The following is a 22,962-nucleotide window of genomic DNA, read 5'->3' on the forward strand; positions in this document are numbered from 1 at the left end:
AATGGTGCATCAGGGGGCTGAATCAGAAAGATGCCATGGCTTGGGTTCCATAGGGAGTTCTCGGCCACGCTGCAGCGTACATAGAAGGGCAGTGTTGGTGAAGAAGAAGAGGGAGCAGTCAAGCACAGCAGGGCAAGGGAAGCCCCTTCCTTCCCCCATGGTTATTAGCCTTGCTTCCTGCGAGTCCCTCAAAGATGGTCATCTTCTGTACCCCCGTGTCATAGCTGGAAAAATGGCAGCATGCTAAATCTCTCGGCAGAAATTGTATTGATGTTGGAGTCTCAACGATGACTTGCTCTTAGTTACATGTGGACACAGGATGAGGAGCAGAGTTCCAGGCAGAGAAGGGGGTATAAAGGCACACCAGCCCTTTCCTGTGGCCTGCGAGCCCTGGCCACTGCCTGCTGTCACAAGTGAAGTTTGATTGGAACGCGGCTGTATGTAATTCAGACATTGTTTTTCTGCTGATTCTTTTAAGAAATGATTTATTTATCTTTATTTTATGTGTGCTGGTGTTTTGCCTGCGTGTGTGCCTGTGTAAGGGTGTCAGATCCCCTGGAACTGAGGGACAGAGAGTTGTGAGCTGTTGCGCTTGGGTACTATGAATTGAACGCAGATCTTCTGGGAGAGCAGCCAGTGCTCCTAACCACTGAGCCATCTCTCCTACCACAGGCACTTTGGTCTAGATTTGCAGCATAGACCTTCTGGTCTGTGTGGGCTCAAGGATTTACAGTATCTTGCCTTTTAAAAAGAAAAGTTTGGCTGTGGGTGGCGTCCTGGGCTTATAGCAGACTATGTCTTAAATTAAAAGACGTGGCTTGCCAACCACCATGCCTCATGATGATGTGAGACATCAGAAGAACTCCGTAGAAACAGTATTGCTGAAAACATTCTGATTTCTCTCACCAAGAAACACCCACACCTCAGCGGAAAGGCCTTCGATCAAGTGCGCTGCGACCAAAGAGACCAGAAACACCCAAGCAGACGGGCCCAGTTATCATTGAAACCTGGGTGGCGGAAGAGGAGCTGGAACTCTGGGAGATCAGGGCTTTCGCTGAGAGGTAACCGGTTAGCACCCTGTCAGGTGTTTGAAGCTTTTGTAGCTTCAGAACTAGAAAATTATAACAGCAATAGTCTCTTCAATCCATTCTGATTAATTTTTCTCTACCTTTTGATTTAAGGGCTAATTCTGGGTAGTCCTGTTTTTAAATCTAGTATGTTAGTATTATATGTATTTGTTATTTTTAAGTCATCTTAAACGTTCATTTAACACAGAAATAGTGTTAAACATATGATGCCTGGTCAGCCAGATGTAATTTATAATCGATCTGATAGTTGCTCCTTTCCCCCCCCCCCCCAGAGTGGAGAAAGAAAAGGCTCAAGCGGTGGAGCAGCAGGCTAAGGTCAGTGGGCAGCAGGTGGGATTGATGACGGGGGAGAGGGGAAGAGAAATGGATGGGACAGGATGGGATGGGACCGTTTAGCCAAATTGAGGAGACAAAAGCCCAGGGATTATATACTCGTTTGTTTGTTTGTTTGTTTGCTTTATTTGTTTTTCTGAGACAGGGTTTCTCTGAGTGGCCCTGGCTGTCCTGGACTCACTCTGTAGACCACCAGGCTGGCCTCAAAACTCACAGAGATCCGCCTGCCTCTGCCTCCCTGAGTGCTGGGATCACAGGCCTGCACTGCCGCACCTGGCTTTACATGAGGCTTTTAAAAGTGTGCCTCATGTTTCATTTCTTGAAAATACCTCTGTGATACAAGAATCTGTGGTTCTGCAAATGGTGCACATGCTTGCAGGGATTGAATCTCCTGATTATTGTTGTTACAATTCTCTGAGTAGTTTCTAGAAAGAATTTCTTTCCTGCTGAACTCTAATGTGGCCGGTGAGGAAGTTCACCGAGGCTTTGAGTTCATTGCGGTCAATGCTTATTTTTTTAGGTTTCAAGCCATTCTTTTTTCATGTTTTATAAAGCATGTTTTTCAATTTACTATGCATCTTTCTCTTGGCTTAAACTTTGGTTAAATAGCACTTTGGGGTTATGTGTTTAATGCCTCCATGGAAATGTACAAAAAAACTGTAAGCATCTGTTCCTATAGCAACTGGCTACTTGTTCTGTTCTTTGCTTTCATTGGTGTTAAGTTTTGTCATCTCTGCAACACAACCTAATGTGGCACTTCTTAATTTGTTTTGAAGTAGCACTTCAAGTTTTTAATGCATTTCTCCTACTGAAATACTCTTAATTACGTGTTCCATTTCTTTACTTCTATTTTCCTGTGAACTAATTGGATCAGATGATGTCTCTTGAGTATGCAAAACTAAGCTCCTTCACGTCTGATAAATAAGCATTAATATGAAATACTTCAAATTCTCTTCAAGCATCTGGTCTGTCTGCAAAAATAATCCAAATAGAAGGGCTGTGACTATAGAGGAGAGGTGAAGCCCTGGGATATGGGTTCAGTAGAGTCTGAAACAGCGTCTCCTGTAGCTCAGGCTCTCCCAGATCTCAGTGTGTACCTCCAGGTGGCCTCAAACTCATGGGAGTCCTCCTGCCTCTGTCTTCCACCATGTTCAGCTCTTGTTTGTGGTTTTGAGACAGTGTTACTCTGTATCTCAGGCATCCTAAAACTCAAGGCAACCCTCCTGCCTCACTCTTTTGAGTGGATCTTAATGGCTGAATCACAGCTCCGTCATGAGCTGATTGCACAGCCTGTCTGAGCTTGAGTCTCTTTATGTTTGGTGTTCACGGTGCCAGCTTCCTGATTTAGTGAGAAGTATTGCTAAGTGCAGTATTACACATCCAGTTAGTCCTACCTAAAGTTTCATACTTGGAAGCCTGTACTGTTTCTTGTTAGACCACTGTCGATAAAGTGTAGATACATTCCAGCAGTCTTTAATTAAAAACATACAAGTTTGGTGGGCAGGGTGGCGCGTCCCTTTGATCTCAGAGGCAGAGGCAGGTGGATCTGTGAGATCGAGGAGAGCCTGGTCTACAAAGTGCGTCCAGGGCATCCAGGGCTCTATTACATACAAACCCTGTCTCGAAAAAACAAAACAAATAAAAAATCATACAAGTTGTCTTTTCCACCTGTTTTGCTTTGATGTTTGTTTGTTTGTTTGTTGTTTTAGTTTTTGAGACAGAGCCTGTGTAGCCCTAGCTATTCTGGAACTCTGTGTATAGAGGAATCGAGCCTCAAGCTTACAAAGAACCACCTCCCTCTATCTCACCCTGTTGGATTTAAAGGCATGTGCCACTAGGCCTAGCTTGGTTTTTGAGAGTGTGTCCTGCTCTTTTGCGTAGGCTGGTCTCAATTTTGAAAATGCTCCTGGGAGTTGGGATTACAGATGTGCCCACTGTACGTAACTTTACTCTATGGGGGTTTTGTTTTGTTTTTTTGTTTTGTTTTCATTTTTATTTTTATTTTTTGCAGTGCAGAACAATGAACCCAGAGTCTTGTACGTGCCAGGCAAGGACTCTACCAAATAAGCTGTAACCCTAGTAACCCTGGTGTCTGATGATGAGATTTTTCCCTTCTATATAAAGCATTTACAGTACCTTTCATGTACTTACATAGTCCATGAAATATTCCCAGTACTCAGGAGGCTGGAGCAGGAGGATTGTTCCAAGTTCAAGGCTACATAGCGTTAGTTCCAGGCTGCCTTGAACTACAGAATGAGACCCTGACTCTAAATAAACAGTAACAATGTCTCAAAACTATAATTTCCATCTAGCTTGATCACAAGTTTGCTGACCTGAATAGTAGTAATAAAACTACAGTGGGGCACAGTGATGCACACCTTTAATCCCAGCACTTGGGCAGGCAGAGACCTCAGATCTCTGTGAGTTCAAGGCCACCCTGCTCTACAAACCAAGTCCAGAACAGAGAAGGCTACACAGAGAAACCCTGTATGGAAAAGCCAAAAACAAAAAACCAACCAACCAAACAACAACAAAAAAAAACCCTACCATCATGATCTTTATGATTGGCTAACCTAAGCTACAGCTGCCTTGTCAGGCCCACCCCTTTCTTCCTACTCACACTGAGTCACGGGGTCCTGTCTCCAGTAAGACTTCCCACTCTTAACACTGGAGCATTTTAATCATTTAACTTTTTTATTTGTGAACAATGTATAATGATGTAGATGCTTAGAACCTTTGTGAAGGGTTCAGGCTAAGCTTAGCCAGGCATGCTTTCGTTTCGGAAGTTCAGTATCCAGAAATCCTACAGCATGGGGTTTGTTGTGGAGAACCGGAGCTCACGCTTCCTCTCCTTGACTCTCAGAAACGCTTGGAGCAGCAGAAACCTGCAGTCGTAGCGTCCACCACGTCCCAAACAAACAGCACGAGCAGCACCGTCTCCCCAGCTCAGAAGGTGATGGTGGCTCCCTTGAGTGGCTCAGTCACCCCTGGAACAAAGATGGTGCTAGCCACAAAAGTTGGATCTCCTGCCACAGTCACATTCCAGCAAAACAAGAACTTCCATCAAACTTTTGCCACGTGGGTGAAGCAAGGCCAATCCAATTCAGGTAGAGCCGGGGTGAATGGAACATTGCTCTTCTTCTGGGTTGGGAAAAGCATTTCTAACCTTCATTTCGTGAGAGAGTTGCTCTGCTTCTGCCACTGCTTGACAGGCCAGCTGTGGCAGTCGTTTGTCACAGGCGCTCTTTGTGGAGCCCCTCTCTGCAGTCCTTACCTTCAGCACCCACATGGCGCACTCGGAGCAGAGAGGAGGTTTCTATCATTACAGAACGGGCCACATTTCATGCATCGGTGCCCTTCCTAGAAGTCAGTACGCTGCTGGTTATTTAAAAGTCTAAAGCTCATTAAATGTCTTATACCCCATTAGCCACCAGCACAGCTGCCACCTCTGCTACCACCATTGCCAGCACAGGTCAGACGTTCCAAATTACAGGCAGTCCCGTCACTATGGCAGGAAAAGTAATTACCAAATTGCCACTTCCTGCAAACAGCAAGATTGTCGCTGTAAATGTGCCAGCAACACAAGGAGGTAAGGCAACCTCGCAGAGTTTGAGTTCACCCTCGCCAGATCATGCTGTCGCCATCACTCCATTTCCTCCTCACTGGTCTCAGTCGTCAGGTCTCACATTCTGTGTAGCCACTCTGCAACCCACCACACGCAGTTTCTCCTCAGACACCAAGAAGCGCCTCACTCTTTCCGTGGAGGGCGGTGGTTCATGTCTTCTTCGTCTCTCTTCAAGGCGTGGTCCAAGTGCAGCAGAAAGTCCTGGGCATCATCCCATCGACCACAGGTCCAAGTCAGCAGACCTTTACCTCATTCCAGCCCAGGACCACAACCGTCACAATTAGGCCCAATACCTCAGCCTCTGCAGGAACCACCACCGCGTCACAGGTAAGCCTCTTCCCAGACTTCTCTGTTGAGCAATGTTGGACGCGTGAAGGTGACATTCCTGTGGCCTCTTCCAGCATCAGTTCAGCTCATCTTTCTTTGCTATGATTTCGTCTGTGATAAAGTACCAATTTGGAAATACATACAGAGATTTTTATATTTTTAGTGAACAAAAGCTGTACATGATACGTTAATTTTGGCATTCAATTAATTGCATGTTGGTATTGTTGTAAGAAATTATTATTCGGCAATATTTTCTGGAGAAAGCTGTGTGGCTTGATGGACAGCACCTCCTAACCCTAACCCTCTGGCATCCCCTCCCACTGGCAAGAGTTCTCTCTCACCTGTGCTTGTAATTCATCTGATTTAACTCATTTCTGATCAAAAAAGAAACAGATTGGAATATACTGTATGTCAACTGTTACATGACATATTAGATACAACATTTCTTTGGCACTAGTGTCATGGAAAAAATTTTAAAGTCAAAATGTTCCGACTCGGGGGCTGGAGAGATGGCTCAGAGGTTAAGAACACTCACTGTTCTTCCAAAGGTCCTGAGTTCAATTCCCAGCAACCACATGGTGGCTCACAACCATCTATAGTAAGATCTAGTGTGCAGGCAGGATGTTGTATAAATAATAAATAAATCTTAAAAAAAAAAAAAAAAAATGTTCCGACTCTAATTAGAGAACTGAAGTAAAGTGCTCATTATTGTTGCTTTTTAAACTTTGATTTTTGTTTCTTTATTACAGTCTCCGAGTCCTAGGACTCAGCCTGGCCTCATCATTGAGCACTCGTGACAGAGTTGAGCTTTCCTGGTTTTTCCTGCCTATTAGTCTCCCAGGGATTTTTGTCATCAATGCCAAAGAATTTCATCTCTCATTTGAGTTAAAGTTTCTGTCCTCAGAATTCCACCTTTATACCAACACTGACTGCAGTTTCAAATGTAATAGTGAGGAGACAGAGGCAGGTGGATTTTTGTGAGTTCCAGAACAGCCAGGGCTATAGGAGAGAAACCCTGAAGTTCTAAGTCCATTGTGTTTTCGTAATTTTGAAGCAGCTTTAATTCTTTTTTGGTTTGGTTTGGTTTTGGTTTTCCTGGCTGTCCTGGACCTTACTCTGTAGACCAGGCTGGCCTCAAATGCAAAGATCTGCCTGTCTCTGCCTCCCAGTGCTGGGATTAAATGCATGTACCACTACCACCCTGCTGAAGGAATTTTAATTCATTGTACTTTTTTCATCCACAGGTAATCACAGGGCCTCAGATCCGCCCTGGTATGACTGTGATTAGAACACCACTACAACAGCCAACACTAGGAAAGGCGATTATTCGAACACCTGTGATGGTGCAGCCAGGTACTCGTGCATGTGCTGATACTATCAGTGTTTGGGCAGTAGGTCTGGGAAATTGTGACACGCCTCTCTGTATTAGTAAATATTGATCAGAATTAGTGTAAGTGCACATTAAATTTCTAGTTCACAGTGGGATGGGAACACAATACTGTTTGTTCTTTTTCTCCACCAAAAAGAGACAAAGTAAATTTAAGTTTACTTACAGAGTATAGGAAAGCACTAATAAATGTAAAACATAGCATTCGGACCATTAAAGAGAAGAGCAGAGCTTTTGTACGTGTAAGTTACAAAGGCAGTTGCCAGACCCTCAGTCATTCACGGTTAACGTAAGCAGATTAAAACTACCGTATTGAAAGTCAGAGACGGTGGCCTAGGCCTGGCTCTTGATGCTAGAGCTTTTGCTTTGTGTGTATAAGGCCCAGTCTCTGGACCTTGCCACCAGGGCCAGTCTCTGGACCTTGTCCACCTTGCCTTGTGGACAGGGTCGGTGCCTGCCAAGATGCATCCCTGGAATGGCCTTAGGGGCAGTTGTGAGCACAGGGTGGGCGCTGAGGCTTGTATCTGGTTCTCTAAAAGAACAAGTTCTCCCAGCCACTGAGCCATCTCTCTAGCCCCCAGGACCAGCCTTTTCTCTGTGTTTCTGGTAGTAAGCAGTATGAAATCCTAAAATGCTAACTTCCCATGGATCATTCCCAAGTGCAGTGTATAGGAGATGGTCCTGGGCTCCGGAAGCACTCACAGCTAAATCTTTGGGGTCATCTTAAGTGGGTGAGAATAACCCAGAAGTTTAGAAGGAGGAACAGTAATGAAAAACTTTTACAAATTATTAATCATCTCATAAGGTTACCAAACTTAAGAACATTGTTCCCAAGAAAGCACACAGATAGATGCAGCCCCAAAGCCATTACATTTGAGAATTTACTGTATGACAAAAAGGATGCCTTTTGTTTTGTTTTGAGATGGGGTCTCATTACAGAGATCTGCCTGTTTCTGCCTCCATTGCTTGGTCTAGACTGTTTCTTGACTCTGTTGATGTCAGTAGGAGGCTTTGGCTTTGGTCCTGTTTGAGCTCATCTTGGGTTATTGGCTTCCAAATGTATATTGGAAGATTGAAATGGGCTGCATTCATCTATTTTAATTCAAAGTGCTAAGAGCATATGAGTGATGGGGGTGTCTTGCTTGTGCAGGTGCTCCCCAACAAGTGGTAACTCAGATCATCCGAGGACAGCCTGTTTCTACCGCCATTTCCGCCCCGAGTCCGGCTTCTGCAGCACCTGTGCAAAAAGGCTTACCTCCAGCAGCAGCAGCTGGGACCGCACAGCCTTCACCCCCACACACACCCCGCCCGCAGCAAGGGCAAGTGAAGCTCACCATGGCGCAGCTCACTCAGCTGACACAGGGCCATGTAAGTACCGTAGCTTTGACTGGGGAGGCAGCCCTGTCTTCGCTGAAGTTTACCTTTGATCGGAGGTCATTCCTTGCAGTACGTGCTTAAAGAAATCATTGCCTGGGAACGGGAAGGTGGCTCAGAGGTTGGAGCTCTGGCTGCCCTTGCAGAGGACACAGGTTGAGTAGCTCTCTGTAACTCAGTTCCTGGGGATACGACACCCTCTTCTGACTTCCATGGACACGAGGCTTGTGCATGGAACACAGATGCACATTCAGGCAAATGCTCACACTCACCATTAAAAATCTTTTCAAACTATACAAAGAGAAGAAATGGCTGCCTCCTGGAGTCAGGCTTATTGACAGCATAATGTCCAGCTGTTTGGATTTCTTCAGTTGGAACCTGTACCAATGAAAGGGAGAAGCCTTTCAGTTACCAAAATTTTATTAGTTGGGCAATTTTCATAGGAAAACAAAAAAAATTGGGAGCATTAAACTACTTGCCTGGATTATCCAATATTGTTGTCTACTCTTCTATCAAAACCCAAAGTTCCCAAAAGTCCATTTTTTGTGGCTTTCCACCAGATGAGCCCTTCTAATGGTGGAAAGATCAGCAAGAGCACTGATGCTGTTGAAGAGTTGGGGAATTCGCTTGTGTGCGACCTCATTTCGAACCTTACTGCAGGGTTGGGAGACAGCAGTGGGCAGAGTGCTCGCTGCATAAGCGTGAGAGCCTGGGGTCCCTCTGCATCACCCACAAGTCAGCTGTGAGGGCTGGAGAGATGGCTCTCCCGCAGAGAGAGCACTTCCAGAGGATCCAGGCTCAGCTTCCAGATGTCGGTTACCACTTCCAGTAACTCCATCTTCAGAGATTGGCACCTTCTTCTGAACTCTGTGGGCACCCCCACACATATGCAGAGATGCATGTGTACACACACATATATATACATACATACACACACACACACAAATTAAAAGTAAAGATAAAATTTTAAAGCCACATTTGTGTCACACAACTGTAGTTATAGAGCTAGGAGGGAGACGGGTTCTCGGGAGCCACTATCAAAACTCCAGCACTAGGGGACCCAGCATCCTCTTTTGCTTTCCAGGCCCTCCTGCACATACATGGTGTTCACACACACATACATGATAAAGGAAAACACCCAGTGTTATCCTCTGACCTCTGTGTGCATGCATAAGCAAGCACATACACCATATATGCACCCTAAAACAGACTAGAGCTGCAAAATGGTTGGTAGAGAGCTTATGTAGCACCCCAAAGCCCTGGGTTGGACTATGTCACTGCATAAATCGAGTATATTACCATGTACCCATAATCCCAGCATTTGAGAAGTAGATATAGGAGGATCGAGAGTTTAATAAGGTTATCCTTGACAGTTTAGCAAGTTTAAGGCCAGCCTTATGTCAGGCCCTTTCCCAAGAAAGACACATTTTTTTTTATTTATTTTCTTTTTTTTTTTTAAATCTTACTGCAGTGCTCCTAATATGCATCTTGGCCTCCCTGTAAGCAGGTGCTTGCGATACGTTGATGTAGTAACCTTGCAAACTACTGAGGAAAGACAGGGTTTTCAGTCAGGTTACTGGCCTGATTGGCCGCACATAGGAGACCATAAACTTGAGACCCCAAACCACAGCCTTGTGCCTCATTCTGAACTCAATTCTAAACTCAGCGTTCTTTCCTTTCTTCTTTTGTTGTTTTATCGTGAGACAAGGTTTTATATATGCTGAGATATATCTGTGTAATCCAGAGCGTAGAGGTGTTTACCATCATACCCAATCTGTGAGACGCTATGGGTCAGACACAAGCCTGTGCCTGCTAGACAGACTAGATCGAAATGTACCTCCCCCCAGATGGGTCATTTTCTCATTCCTTCTTTCTTTAATTTAGTTTTCGTATTTTGTTTTTGGTGATATGGGTCTCACTTTGTCATTCAAGCTGGCCTCAAGTTTCTAATTCTTCTGCCCACACATGCTGAATTCTGGATTCTGGAATTATAAAGATAGTATACCCAACTTCCACTTCCTTTTTTTTTTTTTTTAAATTTGATTTTTTGAGACAGGGTTTCTCTGTAACATGTGCCCTGGCTGTCCTGGACTCACTTTGTAGACCAGGCTGGCTTGGAACCCATAGAGAACTTTCACTTCCTTTTCTTTTCTTTTTGTCTCTTTTTCGATAAGAGTCTCTCTGTAGCCCTGGCTGTCCTGGAACTTGCTGTATAGACCAGGCTGTTCTTGAATTCACAGAGATCCACCTGCCTCTGTCTCCCCAGGCATGAGCCACCACACCCAACTATTTTCTATTCTCTTACCCTTTTTTCTCGTTCCCTCCCTCCCTTTCTTTGCTGGGATCAAAGCAAAAGTCTTGACAGCTCTAAGCAAGCACTTCCTGTTGGGCTGCCCCAGCGCCATAGCTTTTTTAAAGCTACAGAAACTGTTGACCACACAGCACAGGAGGGAGAAGCAAGGAAGCTTGTGAGTTCCAAAACAGCTTGAGCTGCAGAGGAATAATACCCTGTTGCAACATTAATTATTTAATGAAAGTAATTTAAAATGGAATTTCCTGGAAAGTAACCCCAGAGCCATGGATCTATCTCTGTTGGTACAAACGTTGCTTGGTATTTGCACAGTCCTGGATTCAGTTGTTGGTACAGCAAAAACAGAGGAGTTCTTGCTGCAGCTTGTATCCTACTTTATAATCTCAGCTACTCCAGAAACTGCAACAGCACAGCAGATAATTTTAAGGTCTGACTAAACTATAGAATGAGTTCAAAGCCATCCGGAGCAATGTAGTAAGACTTCGAAGTAAAAGAGGCCTTGGTGTTGTTCGGTGTTAGAACACGTTTCTAACTTACACAGTCTCTGAGGTGAATCTCTTACAGAAAAATAGAGTAAAGTTGACCTGAACTTGAGTTTACAAAGCAAACTACAAGGAGTATGGTCAAAATGAGAAAACTTAGAAATATACCCAAGCATAGACTTAGCCAGCATGAGCAGAGAGCTAGGGAGGGACTGGGAAGGGACTCCGAGGGTAAAGCTCTCACTGTGCTAGCCTGATGACTTGCTGGGACTCCCAGAGCCCTCAGAAGCCACACAGTAGCTTAAAGACAGTCTCCAGAAGTTCACTGGCCGCTGCCATTTACAGCAGAGAACAAGAGAGACATACCCTCTCTCAGAGAAGTTGGGAGGCAAGGACTGGAAACTGAGGTTGTCACCTGAATTCCACGTGTAGGTACCCTACACACATACACACACACATACAAACACTAGATAATTTTTTTTAATTAGTACAGTTCAAGAAGGGGTAATTCCAGGGCTAGGTTTATACGCACATCATCAGTAGTAGAGAATTTAATTATCCTAGCATTTGTGAAGACATACGTTCAATTCCCACTGGACCTTAAGGAAAATGTGTATTAGCCATCTACCTAGGAGACTGATCTAAATTGAACGTTCATCAAAAGCAAGACTTGCCGGGATCAGAGTAAAGGTTCATGCACATCCAGCAGGAGGGTAGCCACGTCAGTTAGGCTGTTGCTAGCAACCCCGATGCTGTGTGGCATTAGAAGTGTGGATGCTTGAGGAATTGGAATGTCTCCTGTTGACCTGAGTGCCAGTGTGCACTGGCACAGATACTCAGAGCAATATGTTTTTAAGAATCAGTAACTTAGAGAACCAAATGTCTGTGTGTCGGTGTGATAATTACTGCAGAATGGAAACTACGGCTAGATACAGAAGTGGCTTACAAATAAAATGTTGTGGTCAGGATTTTAAAATAAGTGCATACGGTATGGTTGTATAAGATTCTGAAACTGTCAGAACTAAGCCATGCCACCGAGTAGGGTACAGGACCGCTTTATTTTACCTAGAGGCCATTGTGTTCTAAACAAATGTTGCTTCTTTTTAAGGTTTAGTATTTTGTGTGTAGGGTGCTCTGCTTGCTTGTGTTTAAGGTTTAGTATTTTGTATGTAGGGTGTTCTGCTTGCTTGTGTTTAAGGTTTAGTATTTTGTGTGTAGGGTGCTCTGCTTGCTTGTGTTTAAGGTTTAGTATTTTGTATGTAGGGTGTTCTGCTTTCTTGTGTTTAAGGTTTAGTATTTTGTGTGTAGGGTACTCTGCTTGCTTGTGTTTAAGGTTTAGTATTTTGTGTGTAGGGTGCTCTGCTTGCTTGCGTTTAGGTCTACCATGTGCATGCCTGGTGCCGATGGCGGCCAGGAAAGGACATGGGGTCGTCTAGGTCTGGAGTTCCAGACAGTTGTGAGCCACGTGTGGATACTGGGAATTGAACCCAGGTCCTCGAAAGAACAGATGCTTTAAAGTGCTGCACCAACTCTAGACCCCGAACGTTGCTTCTCCTGTGAGGATTCACAGTGGCCAAGTAAAGATAAAGCCCTGGGTAGTGACGCTCTAAAGAGGTACAGTATCACAGCAGTAAGAACCGCCCATTCCTCTAGGGAAGAGAGTGGCAGCCAGAGCACCTCGTGTTCCTTGGTACTGCATGGTCATCACAGCAGTGTTTTAATAGGTGTTTGCTTTGTGATTATTACTTAGATCTGTCATTTGTGTCGTTTTGGTCCTACAAAGAATGTGTATTTCTTAGGAAACAAACAGATGCTGGCTGAGGGAATTCCGAGCTTGTGCAGCCAAGTGCAGACTTCTAGTGTAGAGAACTGTCTGTGCTTCCTAACCCCAACCAACCCAACCCCCAAGCGCGCACACTTGAGGCATCAGGCGTGCTAGACCGACGGATTTTACACAGAAGCCTGTATGTGATAAGTCCTTGGTGTCTTGTTCCCCTTTCAAAACTCCTGGACCTTAGTGGCTCTCCTGACTCTTGTGCTCTCATATTCTGTCTTTGAGACTCTGGGGACACACAGATACAGCTGGGTGTGTGGAGTGCCTTCCCAGGGAAAAGCCCTGGATTCAGCCATGTTAGTGCACTTAGCATAGAGCAGAGCGAGGTTGATATACTCATACTGTACAACAAAAGCAGACCGCAAGACATTGCTTTCTGGTTTCACACCTTTAACTTTGGCAAGGAACTTTTTCTTCCTTTTGTGGCTCTGAGGATTGGATTTAGGACCCTGAGAACAGTAGGCTTGCACTCTGCTGCTAAGACACACTCGAGCTGCTGCTGCTTTTGAGCCAGGGTGTTAATACGCGGGTCTGGCTAGCTTTGAATGTGTGCCACCATTCCTAGATGGACCTTGACGCTTCTGAGTTTCGTAATTGGGAATAAATGACTATGGAATATAGTAAGATTTGTTCTGCCAAGCCGCTAAGCTTACTCGCTGTGTGAGGCTAGAATGAGACCACGTATAAAGATGTTTCAAAAGTATAAAATAGAGTGAATAAAAGGGGTTTAAAGTAAGAATAAGGTGTGATGGCTTAAGTCATAGTGGATTCCGGGTTATCCTTGGGTACCACTGAGAGCCAAACTCACAAAATTTAATTAATTAGGTGGTTAATTGACTGAGTGAAATAAGAATTTGACCTGGGGCTGGAGTGATGGCTCAGCAGTTAAGAGTACTGGCTGCTCTTCCAGAGGTCCTGAGTTCAATTCCCAGCTCACAACCATCTATAATGTGATCTGATGCTCTCTTCAGGCATACAGATGGATAGAGCACGTATCTACAATAAATAAATAAATCTTTAAAAATAAAAAAGGGATTTTTACCTGAACCTGATAGCTCTGACCTATACAATCCAAACTTAAGAAGTAGTAGTAAGGGTTTTTTTTCTGGTTTCTTGTAGGATTGGGGTGTAACATAAATGATTTTATTAAAACACTTCACAGATTCATGATTTGAAACTGTATATGTTGTCTGCTTTTTCCTTAGGGTGGCAACCAAGGCTTAACAGTAGTAATTCAAGGACAAGGTCAGACTACTGGACAGTTGCAGTTGATACCTCAGGGGATGACGGTTCTTCCAGGGCCAGGACAGCAGCTCATGCAAGCTGCAATGCCAAATGGCACCGTTCAGCGGTTCCTCTTTACCCCACTGACTACAGCAGCTACGGCCGCCAGCAGCAGCAGCAGCAGCAGCACTACCACCACCAATACTACAGCAGCAGGTAGACACGCGGGGTTGCCTCTTGTTGCTGGGCTTGCACATTGCACAGGGCCCAGCGCTCTGCCTCCCGCCAGCATCACAGCCACAGACAGCCTCTGCTTCAAGCCTTGTTCCTAGACCCTGTAACAGCAAGCAAGGAGGGAGGAACAGAATAATGGATACCATGGCACCTGTTCCTGCACTCCTTGTTCAGCCTTGGTGGAGCCCTGGGAATGAGCTTAGGGAGAGTAAATCCACCCAGCTTCCAACCTGTGCTTGAGTCCTGCAGGCCCATGCCTCTTAGTCAGCCTCCTATAAGCTGTCAGTCACCAGGCATGGCAGCGCACGCCTGTAACCCCAGCACTTAGGGAAGCAGAGACACGTGGATCTCTGTGAGTTCAAGGCCAGCCTGGTCTACAAAGAGAGTCCTGGACAGCCAAAGCTACACAGAGAAACTCTGTCTTAGAAAACAAAAACAAAACAAAACAAAAAAAGCTGTCAGTAACTGTTACCATGCCATAGCACAAGAGTGACACTTGACAGAGGCCTCAAAATGCCGAGCTGACACATGGAGAGCATACAGGGAATGGCCCAGCTCTCTGGCCAAGGTGATGCAGAATCTCAGTGCAAGGCTTACATCTTCTGTCCTGAAATATAGACTTCCCGGCTTCAGGAAATCCCCTTCTGATTCTTCTTTCACCATGGTGTTCTGTTCTACGTCACAGAAATCATTTTGTCTTTCTTTCTTACAGGTTCAGGTGAACAAAAACAAAGTAAATTATTACCCCAGCCCCAGGTACAACCAGCCACAACCCTGGCACAAACTCCATCACCATCATCGAGTGTGAGTCCTGCAGAAGCGCAGCCTCAGACTACTCAGCCTGCAGCACAGTCCCTGCCCCTCCCCCCACCCGCAGCGCAGCCTGAAGTCCAGACCCAGCCTCCTGTCTCGCCCCATGTCCCTTCTGAAGCACAGCCATCTAAACCCCAAGTTGCAGCACAGTGTCCGCCTCAGAGCAATGTCCAAGGACAGTCTCCTGTTCGTGTCCAGAGCCCACCACTGACTCGAATACGTCCATCAACTCCATCCCAAGTGACTCCTGGACAGCAGCCCCAGGTTCAGACTCCAGCTTCACAGCCGGTTCCACTTCCATCCCCCACATCTCTGCAGGCGCCTTCCCAAGGCCAGCCACAGTCACAGCCCCAGGTACAGTCTTCAGCTCAAACTCTTCCATCAGGACAGATATTAAATCATGCTACTGTCTCAGCCCCACCCCGTCCTCAGCCACAAACACAGCAGCCGCAGCCCCAAGTCATTTCTGTGCCTCCGCTCCAGCAAGTCCAGGTTCTCTCTCAGATCCAGCCGCAGGTTGCGGCTCAGATACAGGCTCAGCAAGGTGGTGTGCCCCAGCAAATCAAACTGCAGTTGCCCATTCAAATTCAGCAAAACAGTGCTGTGCAGACTCAGCATGTTCAGAGTGTGGTCACAGTGCAGGCAGCCAGTGTGCAAGAGCAGTTGCAGAGGGTTCAGCAACTCAGGGATCAGCAGCAAAAGAAGAAGCAGCAGATAGAAATTGAGCGTGAACACACCCTCCAAGCTTCTAACCAAAGTGAAATCATTCAGAAACAGGTAAAGTTATTAAGTCAAAGCAGCATGTTCGCTAGCGTGAATTATTGTGCTGTGCAGTAGACTTAGTGATTTGGTTGTGTTAGACGTCCTGAATGAGAGAGACAGAGCCACTGGTGGGTGAGCTTAGGCGAGCAGAAGTACTGCTTGACGGTTCCAGCGAGGGACCGCCTCCTTATTGTACGAGTAGCATCGGTGCTTATTAGAAAGCACATTTCCCTGGCAGGTAAGGCCACCTTCGCAATGTAGAGATTCATTGGAAGTCATTTGATTTGCAAGTCTCAGTCGGTCATTTGCTTATCGACTAAGCAAATTGTGGGCAGACAGTTCATTTGCATTACTTGCCACACCTTTTTAAACCCAGATGCTTGTCCGTAGTGCAGCCGGGGCATCTTGGAGTGTAGTCTGGGGGCAGAAAGTCACTTCAGACAGCCGGAGCTCTGCCAAAACGAAGCCGGTGACCTGCAGTCGTGCTGAGGACACTGTCAGCGGCCATGTACCCCCATCAGCACTAGGCAAGAGCTTCAGGTCTTACTGAGCTGTGAAGCACTATTTCTCCCTGAGCGGTGTCTGAGCTAAAACCCGTCTCTTTGCAGCCACATGAGACTGCTAGGACTAATGCTGTCACGTATGTGATTGTGAAGGTTTAAGTCAGTACTTCTAGAACAAGTTCCTCTGACGTGTTCATATCCCAGCTCTTGGACTGTTTCATCTGTAAACTGACAGTTGCTCCAGTACCCGTCTTTCGGATCTTTGTATGGGGCAGGGGCCTCTTCAGACTAGACTTTTGTTGGCGGCAGCATGGGTGGAGGTCCGTGGAGCATGAGAGTTGGGTGCAATTTGGGGCTGGGTTACTTACCATTTAATTGCAGACATGTTGGTTGGTTTCTTTGCATGTCCGTGTTTATTTGAAGAACTGCCCCTGTATTTCAGTGTTAGGGTAAAGAAAGAACAACGTCAAGTGCTTAGCTTAGTTGAGTAGCTGCCGCACGGTGAGAACCCGGGGCCGCCCCGCACCTTTCATCCTGGTGTGCCCCTTAGACGGCTCTCACCAGTTGGAACACTAACAGGTTACTTTTAGCTGTGTGCTAACTTAACTGTCTGTTACAAAGTGCGCATTTATGGATTTGTTCTGTCCTTAAGGTGGTGATGAAGCATAATGCTGTACTAGAGCATTTAAAACAGAAAAAGACCATGACTCCAGCTGAAAGAGAAGAAAATCAAAGGTAGGGAGAGGGCACTCCCAGGGCACCTGCGAGTCTGTACAGCTTGGTGTTGCTTTGGTCTTACCCAGGTTTAACGCAGAAGTGGCTCATGGTCAGCCGCTCCTTGACACTCGGCTCTCAGTTTGCACGTCACCCAGGGATGTAGACAAATGGTGCCTTTCTTTTCAGGGTGAGACAGCCAGCTTTACAGAGGTTGTGTGTTTTTCTCTAGAATGATTGTCTGTAACCAGGTGATGAAGTACATTCTGGATAAGATAGATAAAGAAGAAAAGCAGGCAGCAAAGAAACGCAAGCGAGAGGAGAGTGTGGAGCAGAAGCGGAGCAAACAGAACGCCAGCAAGCTCTCCGCTCTGCTGTTCAAACACAAGGAGCAGCTCAAAGCCGAGATCCTGAAAAAGAGGGCGCTCCTGGACAAAGAGCTGCAGATCCAAGTGCAGGTAGGATCCTGTTCCAGGGTCCGATCTTGACACACCTTTTTGCCTTCTCTTTTTTATTAAGCCTAAAATTCCAGCTCGCTTTCTAGAATTTACATTTGTGTGTCTATAGCATGGAAAGTAAAAATGGCTTTTTGAGATCTGAGAGGGCTAAGCCGTCTTAGCTGTGTTGGGTGTGTTGTGGTTTTTAGTGTCTCTACCACTCATCAGGAAACACAGCTTTAAAGAAGACTGTGTGTATGAACGTACGAAACAAGTGCCCACTCATAAAGACAATTTTTCCTAACCTGAAAGTGATCCTATAGACTCTGCTCATCCATTCTTGCATAATTTACACAGCTTTCTCAAAAAGAAGCGGGGTATTGAAAGCATTCTTTAAGGTGTATTGTACATTTCAATAAAATACCCCTCAGACCAACAGAGGACATTAGATAACCTGGAAGCTTGGCGGTCTTCCTACAGAGGACAAACCAGACAGGTCCAGCAATCAGGGAATTCATTAGAGAAAGACAAGAAAAACAAACTGCAAGAAAAAAGACAGAATTATTATTGCATGTGATGCAGTTGTTACACTGACATTCCCAGGAAAACCATATTACAACTTGTAACAGCATTATAGTCTCCAGTATTAGGATTAACCCTGAGAGAACCTCTGTTGTCACAGTGCCCTTTCACAGCAGAGTCAGAAAGCAAAATTACAGCCTTCTGCTTTGTGCTGTGATTCAGTTCAGGTAAGAGTTATTCACAGAGAATCACATATATTCACATTACAGCTTCACACATGACATTAAGAGACTATGCAGGGAGCTGGCTGGGGCAGTGCACGCCTTTAATACCAGCACTCAGGGAGGTAGAGGCAGACGGATCTCTATAAGTTTGAGGCCAGCTTGGTGTGCAAAATGAGTCCAGAGCAGCCAAGCACACAAAGAAACCTTGTCTTGAAAAACCAGAGAGAGAGTAATTCTTGGAATGGTTTTATCCTTTCTTTCCTTTTGTCTTTTTATAAACATCTGTATAAAGCTGCCTTTGGTTTATGTCAACTGGATCTCTATTTATCCCAGGTCTGGCCTCAAATTCCTGGCCCTCCCTCTTAAATGCTGGGATTACAGGCCTGAGCCACAATGCCAGGGAATCTATAAAACTCCTGTAGGTGTGATGATTCCATCCATCCACTTAGCCCCTGCAGCTGCTGGGAACTCTCTGTGTCTAGAACTGAAGTGAAGGCAGCAGCAGGGTTAGAGGAGGTTAGTGCAGTTGCTCACAGCCCTTCTTAGTAGTGGGAGGGCTGGAGAGGTGGCTCAGCAGTAAGAGCTCTGGCTGTTCTTCTAGAGAACCTGGATGCAGTTCCCAGCAACCACCTGGCAGCTCACAACTGACTGTAACTCCACTTCCAGAGGATTGGATACCCTCACACCAGTGCACATAAAATAAAATTTAAAATAATAATAATGGGGTTATAGTGTTGTTGTTGCTTTTTGTTTGTTTGTTTGTGTTTTAAGCCAGGGTAAATTAACATTTTAAAATGCTGCTTCCAGCCAATACAGGTCAGCCAGATGGTTGTTTTGGGAGAAGGAGCCTGCTTAGTCCTTCAGGGCAGGGAAGTGAAGCAGCAGTGGCTGGAGCAGATGCTCGCTCACCTTGTGCTCGGAGTTGGGAAACTGCAAGTGCCTACAGATTTGTTTTACTTTGGTTTTTTGACTCAGGGTTTCTCTGTATAGCCTTGGCTAGCCTGGAACTCCCTGTGTAGACCAGGCTGGCTTTGAATTCACAATCTTTTTGTTTTTGTTTGGTTGATTTGTTTTCCACTTGGGTTCTCGCTGTGTAGCTCTGATTGTCTTGGGACTCAGTGGTTCTCAGTAGTCCTTCCTACTGCTGTGACTCTTAATATAGTTTCTCATGGTGTGGTGACCCCCAACCATAAAATTATTTTCATTGCTATTTCATAACTGTAATTTTGCTACTGTTGTGAATCATAATATAAATATCTGCTATGGGACCCCTGTGAAAGGGTTTGTAACCTAGAGCTTGGGAACCATGGCACTCCATCAACCAGGCTGGCCTCGAACTCACAGAGATCCTTCTGCCTCTACCTCCCAAGTGCTGGCATTAAAGTTGTGCACCACTATACCTGCTTTCTTTTTTGTTATTTTAAGGGAAGGAAAATATTGTTAACTCTACTCTAAAAAAGTGTGTGTGTGTGAAAGAGAGGAGGTTAAGAGAGAGAGGGTGTGTGTCTGTCTGTCTGTCCAGGGTAGACTTGAGGTAGTTCTGTCTCTTGTCTTTCATCAGTAGTAATGCTGGGATTAGTGATGTAAACTGCTACATTTGCATTGTGCTTTCTGAGCATTGAACTCAAGCCATCAGTCCTTTGCCACAAGCATTTGTACCCACTGAACCGCTCTCTGGAGCCCAGGATTCCAATTTATGGCCAAACCTATATAGAGAAAATAATGTCTTTTAGAGGATGTTGTTGGGGCGGGGGGGTGTTTTGTTTTGAGATAGGGTCTGAAACTCACTGTGTTGCAGAAGAGGACCTTTAACTTTTGATCCTCCTGTTCCTATAGTGGGTACTGGGACCGCAAACCCATTTAGAAAATGCTGTTGCCTGGGTCCCCTGTCTTAAGTCTAAACAAAGCTTGGTAAACACAGACAGTCCATCTCTCATGCTGTTTATTGCTGGCCAGGCCATGTTTTAGGCCTTGTGTTCAGTTCATGTACAGACTGATTCTCTTTGGAGCTACTTGAGCCAGGCAGTAGTGGTGCACACCTTTAGTTTAGGATGTGAGAGGCAGAACCAGGCAGAGTTCGAGGCCACCCTGGTCTATACAGCGAATTCTAAGATATCAAAGGAAAACCATATCTTAAAAAAACCAAAACAAGCTGGGTGGTGGTGTCTCAAGCCTTTAACCCCAGAGCTTGGGAGGCAAAGGCAGATAGATCTCTGTGAGTCCAGGACAGCCAAAGCTTCGCAGAGAAGCCCTGTCTTAAAAAACCAAAACAAAACAAAAACCAAAGAGCTGTTTGGCAGGTGATAGTGTCTACTTCCTGTCCAGGATGCTCCTTCATGTAACCCTGGTGATCATTTGTTTGTCTTAACTGACCACAGGAAGAGCTGAAGAGAGACCTGAAAATAAAGAAGGAGAAAGATATGGCACAGGTGACACACGTCAGTGCTGCCACAGTACCCACACCCTCAGTGCCAGCGTCAGCACCAGCACCAGTGCCAGCGTCAGCGCCAGCTGCCCCTCCAGCTCCTCTTCCTCCTCCTTCGCCTCCCTCAGCACACAGTCTGCAGCCTGCAGGCCACCCCACAGCCCCACTGCCTGTCGCTTCCCAGAAGAGGAAGCGGGAGGAGGAGAGGGACTCCAAGTCCAAAAAGAAGAAGATGATCTCCACCACCTCCAAGGAGGCCAAAAAGGACACAAGGCTGTACTGCATCTGCAAGACGCCATATGACGAGTCTAAGTACGTGCCTCTCCCCTCAGCTTAGCTGTTGAGTGAGCGATTGGCAGCACTGGGAGAGGGTGAGCCAGTGTGAGGCTGGGCTTCATCGACTATTTGACTTAACAGCAGTGCAGTGGGGTGCTGTTCCACACGCTTACGGGGCTGGCTTGTCCTCAGCGATGTTCTTTTCTGTCAAAAACAAGCTTGCTGTGGCCTCTTTGCTTTCCCAGTGGTCTTTGTGGACTCGCTCTTAATCTGCCAGCACTGCATCTTGCAGAAGGCCATCATCCCAGTGCGCCCTGGCCTCCTTTCTGTGATGGCCAAAGCCCAGAGTCCATCCCAAAGTGGATGACCCAAAGGCGACATCGGTTCCCTTTTAAAAACATAGACCGCAAAATAAATAAATAAATAAATAAATAAATAAATAAATAATGAAAAAGAAGTTGCAGCCTAATATTGTTGTCTAAATTTCCACTGTCTTTGGAAAACAAAACCCAAAAAAAGTACATAAAGTGTTCCTTTTATATCACACTCAAAAAATGAAGAGCGTGGCAATTGGCAGCTGTTTTTGACAGTCATGACTTGCATTTGGTGACATAGTAAGATTTTTAGGGATACTATTCCATAAATATACAACAAGTTTAACTGTGCTTTACCCAAAAAAAAAAAAGATTCAGAATTAAAAATTCTTACTGTCTGTGTATGTGGTGATACGGAAACCTCTCTGTGGTTCCTAAATCACCATCATTTTGCAAATGTCAGTGGAATCCCTGCTGGGGCCAAGCTGCCTGTTGAACTCAGCAGAGTGTAGCCGTCTTCACTTGCAATGTGTGTCCCTCATTGGTGACTATCCATCATGTAAAGAGTGGCACCCTGTGAACTAATTTGCCCTATAGGCTAGTACAAGTACATGTGCCTCTCTTTTAGGTAAAACACACCGGAGGATCCCTTAAACATACCCAGGATGGGGAACATTAGGCGCAGGTCAGCCTTTAGCTGACATAGTGTTTGATCCACAGCAGATCATTTTGATGAAACCTTCTTGGGATACTGACGCTGCTTACAACGAGGCACATGTGTACCTGTACTCGATCTATTGAGACTGCCCATTATTTTGTGGCTATTTCACATTTTTTTTTGTTTGGTTTGGTTTGTTTGTTTTTCTCAGTTTGCCATTGACATTTCAATACAGCAGAGTCATTCACCCCTTGTCATAGCTGGAGGAAGGCGGTATTTTATCAGTGTTCTCTGACATTCAGACCAAACCAGCCTGGTTTGAGCACCGAGTCACTGGCTTCCAATGAGAATTACTAAAAATTGAAACTCGGGCCCTGAAGTCCCTTCCAAACCAAATAGCACCTTAAAGAGGCAACATTTAAAGCACCTCAACAGGTCCTCACCTGAGTTAGGGCATGGGGGCGTCATGGTTCAGAAGAAAGGGTCCCCACAAAGAGGCTGAAGCACCTCACTCTGCCCTCACAGTCACACAGCATCCCTCTAGGTAAAATTACCAGAAACAGCTTGGTAGACTGGGAAGGTACCAGTTGTCACAAGGCCAGCCCGGCTGCCTGTGATTGACGCACAGCTCCCTGCACAGCTCCCACCAGCACGGATAGAGACATTTTAAAGAGTGCTGGTGACCTTTCCCCAGAAGCCCGTGTCAAAGCCTGGGCTCCTTTACCTTCCTCCCTCGCTCACTCCCCTTGTCGAGCTCAGTGAACAGGAATGCCTACATACATGGACCTCTCCTAGTTTTCCTCATATCACGTTTGACCATTTGTCCTCTACACCTGGCTGGCCTGCATGATCCTTGTACTGTAACTGTCCTTGGTGTGTGCGCTTTGCTCTGTTTCCAATTTTAAATTGTGAGATACATTTTCAAACCTATCTAAGAAATAGCCCTGGTATTGAAATGGCTTCTGTAGAATAGGTTTGACAGATGTAAGTCTTTGATTCTTTGGCTTTTGGTTTCTGTGCCTGTTACAGTTTCACACACATTCATTAAGAGGAAGCCATCACCATCAGTGTGTTGTTAATTTTTTTTTTCTCAAA

General features: G+C 45.5%; 1 protein-coding gene across 13 annotated transcripts in view; it reads left to right on the top strand.

Annotated features, from left to right (window-relative positions):
• The window catches only part of Bptf (bromodomain PHD finger transcription factor), a 106,755-nt gene that overhangs the window by 75,148 nt on the left and 8,645 nt on the right, over nt 1-22,962 (top strand). For 8 of the 13 annotated variants that reach the window (XM_021634297.2, XM_060386519.1, XM_060386518.1 and 5 more), the window contains 11 exons: nt 911-1,061; nt 1,361-1,403; nt 4,285-4,528; nt 5,222-5,373; nt 6,618-6,726; nt 7,911-8,128; nt 13,967-14,201; nt 14,932-15,809; nt 16,950-17,032; nt 17,244-17,469; nt 20,573-20,931. In XM_021634297.2, coding sequence (XP_021489972.1) covers nt 911-1,061; nt 1,361-1,403; nt 4,285-4,528; nt 5,222-5,373; nt 6,618-6,726; nt 7,911-8,128; nt 13,967-14,201; nt 14,932-15,809; nt 16,950-17,032; nt 17,244-17,469; nt 20,573-20,931 — 2,698 coding nt within the window. Of the gene's footprint in view, nt 1-910; nt 1,062-1,360; nt 1,404-4,284; nt 4,529-4,848; nt 5,011-5,221; nt 5,374-6,617; nt 6,727-7,910; nt 8,129-13,966; nt 14,202-14,931; nt 15,810-16,949; nt 17,033-17,243; nt 17,470-20,572; nt 20,932-22,962 lie in introns of all 13 variants that reach the window. The other 5 variants (XM_021634298.2, XM_060386522.1, XM_060386523.1 and 2 more) reach the window with 3 other exon arrangements.

Source organism: Meriones unguiculatus, chromosome 7 (genome assembly GCF_030254825.1).
Source record: "Meriones unguiculatus strain TT.TT164.6M chromosome 7, Bangor_MerUng_6.1, whole genome shotgun sequence".
Taxonomy (NCBI): domain Eukaryota; kingdom Metazoa; phylum Chordata; class Mammalia; order Rodentia; family Muridae; genus Meriones; species Meriones unguiculatus.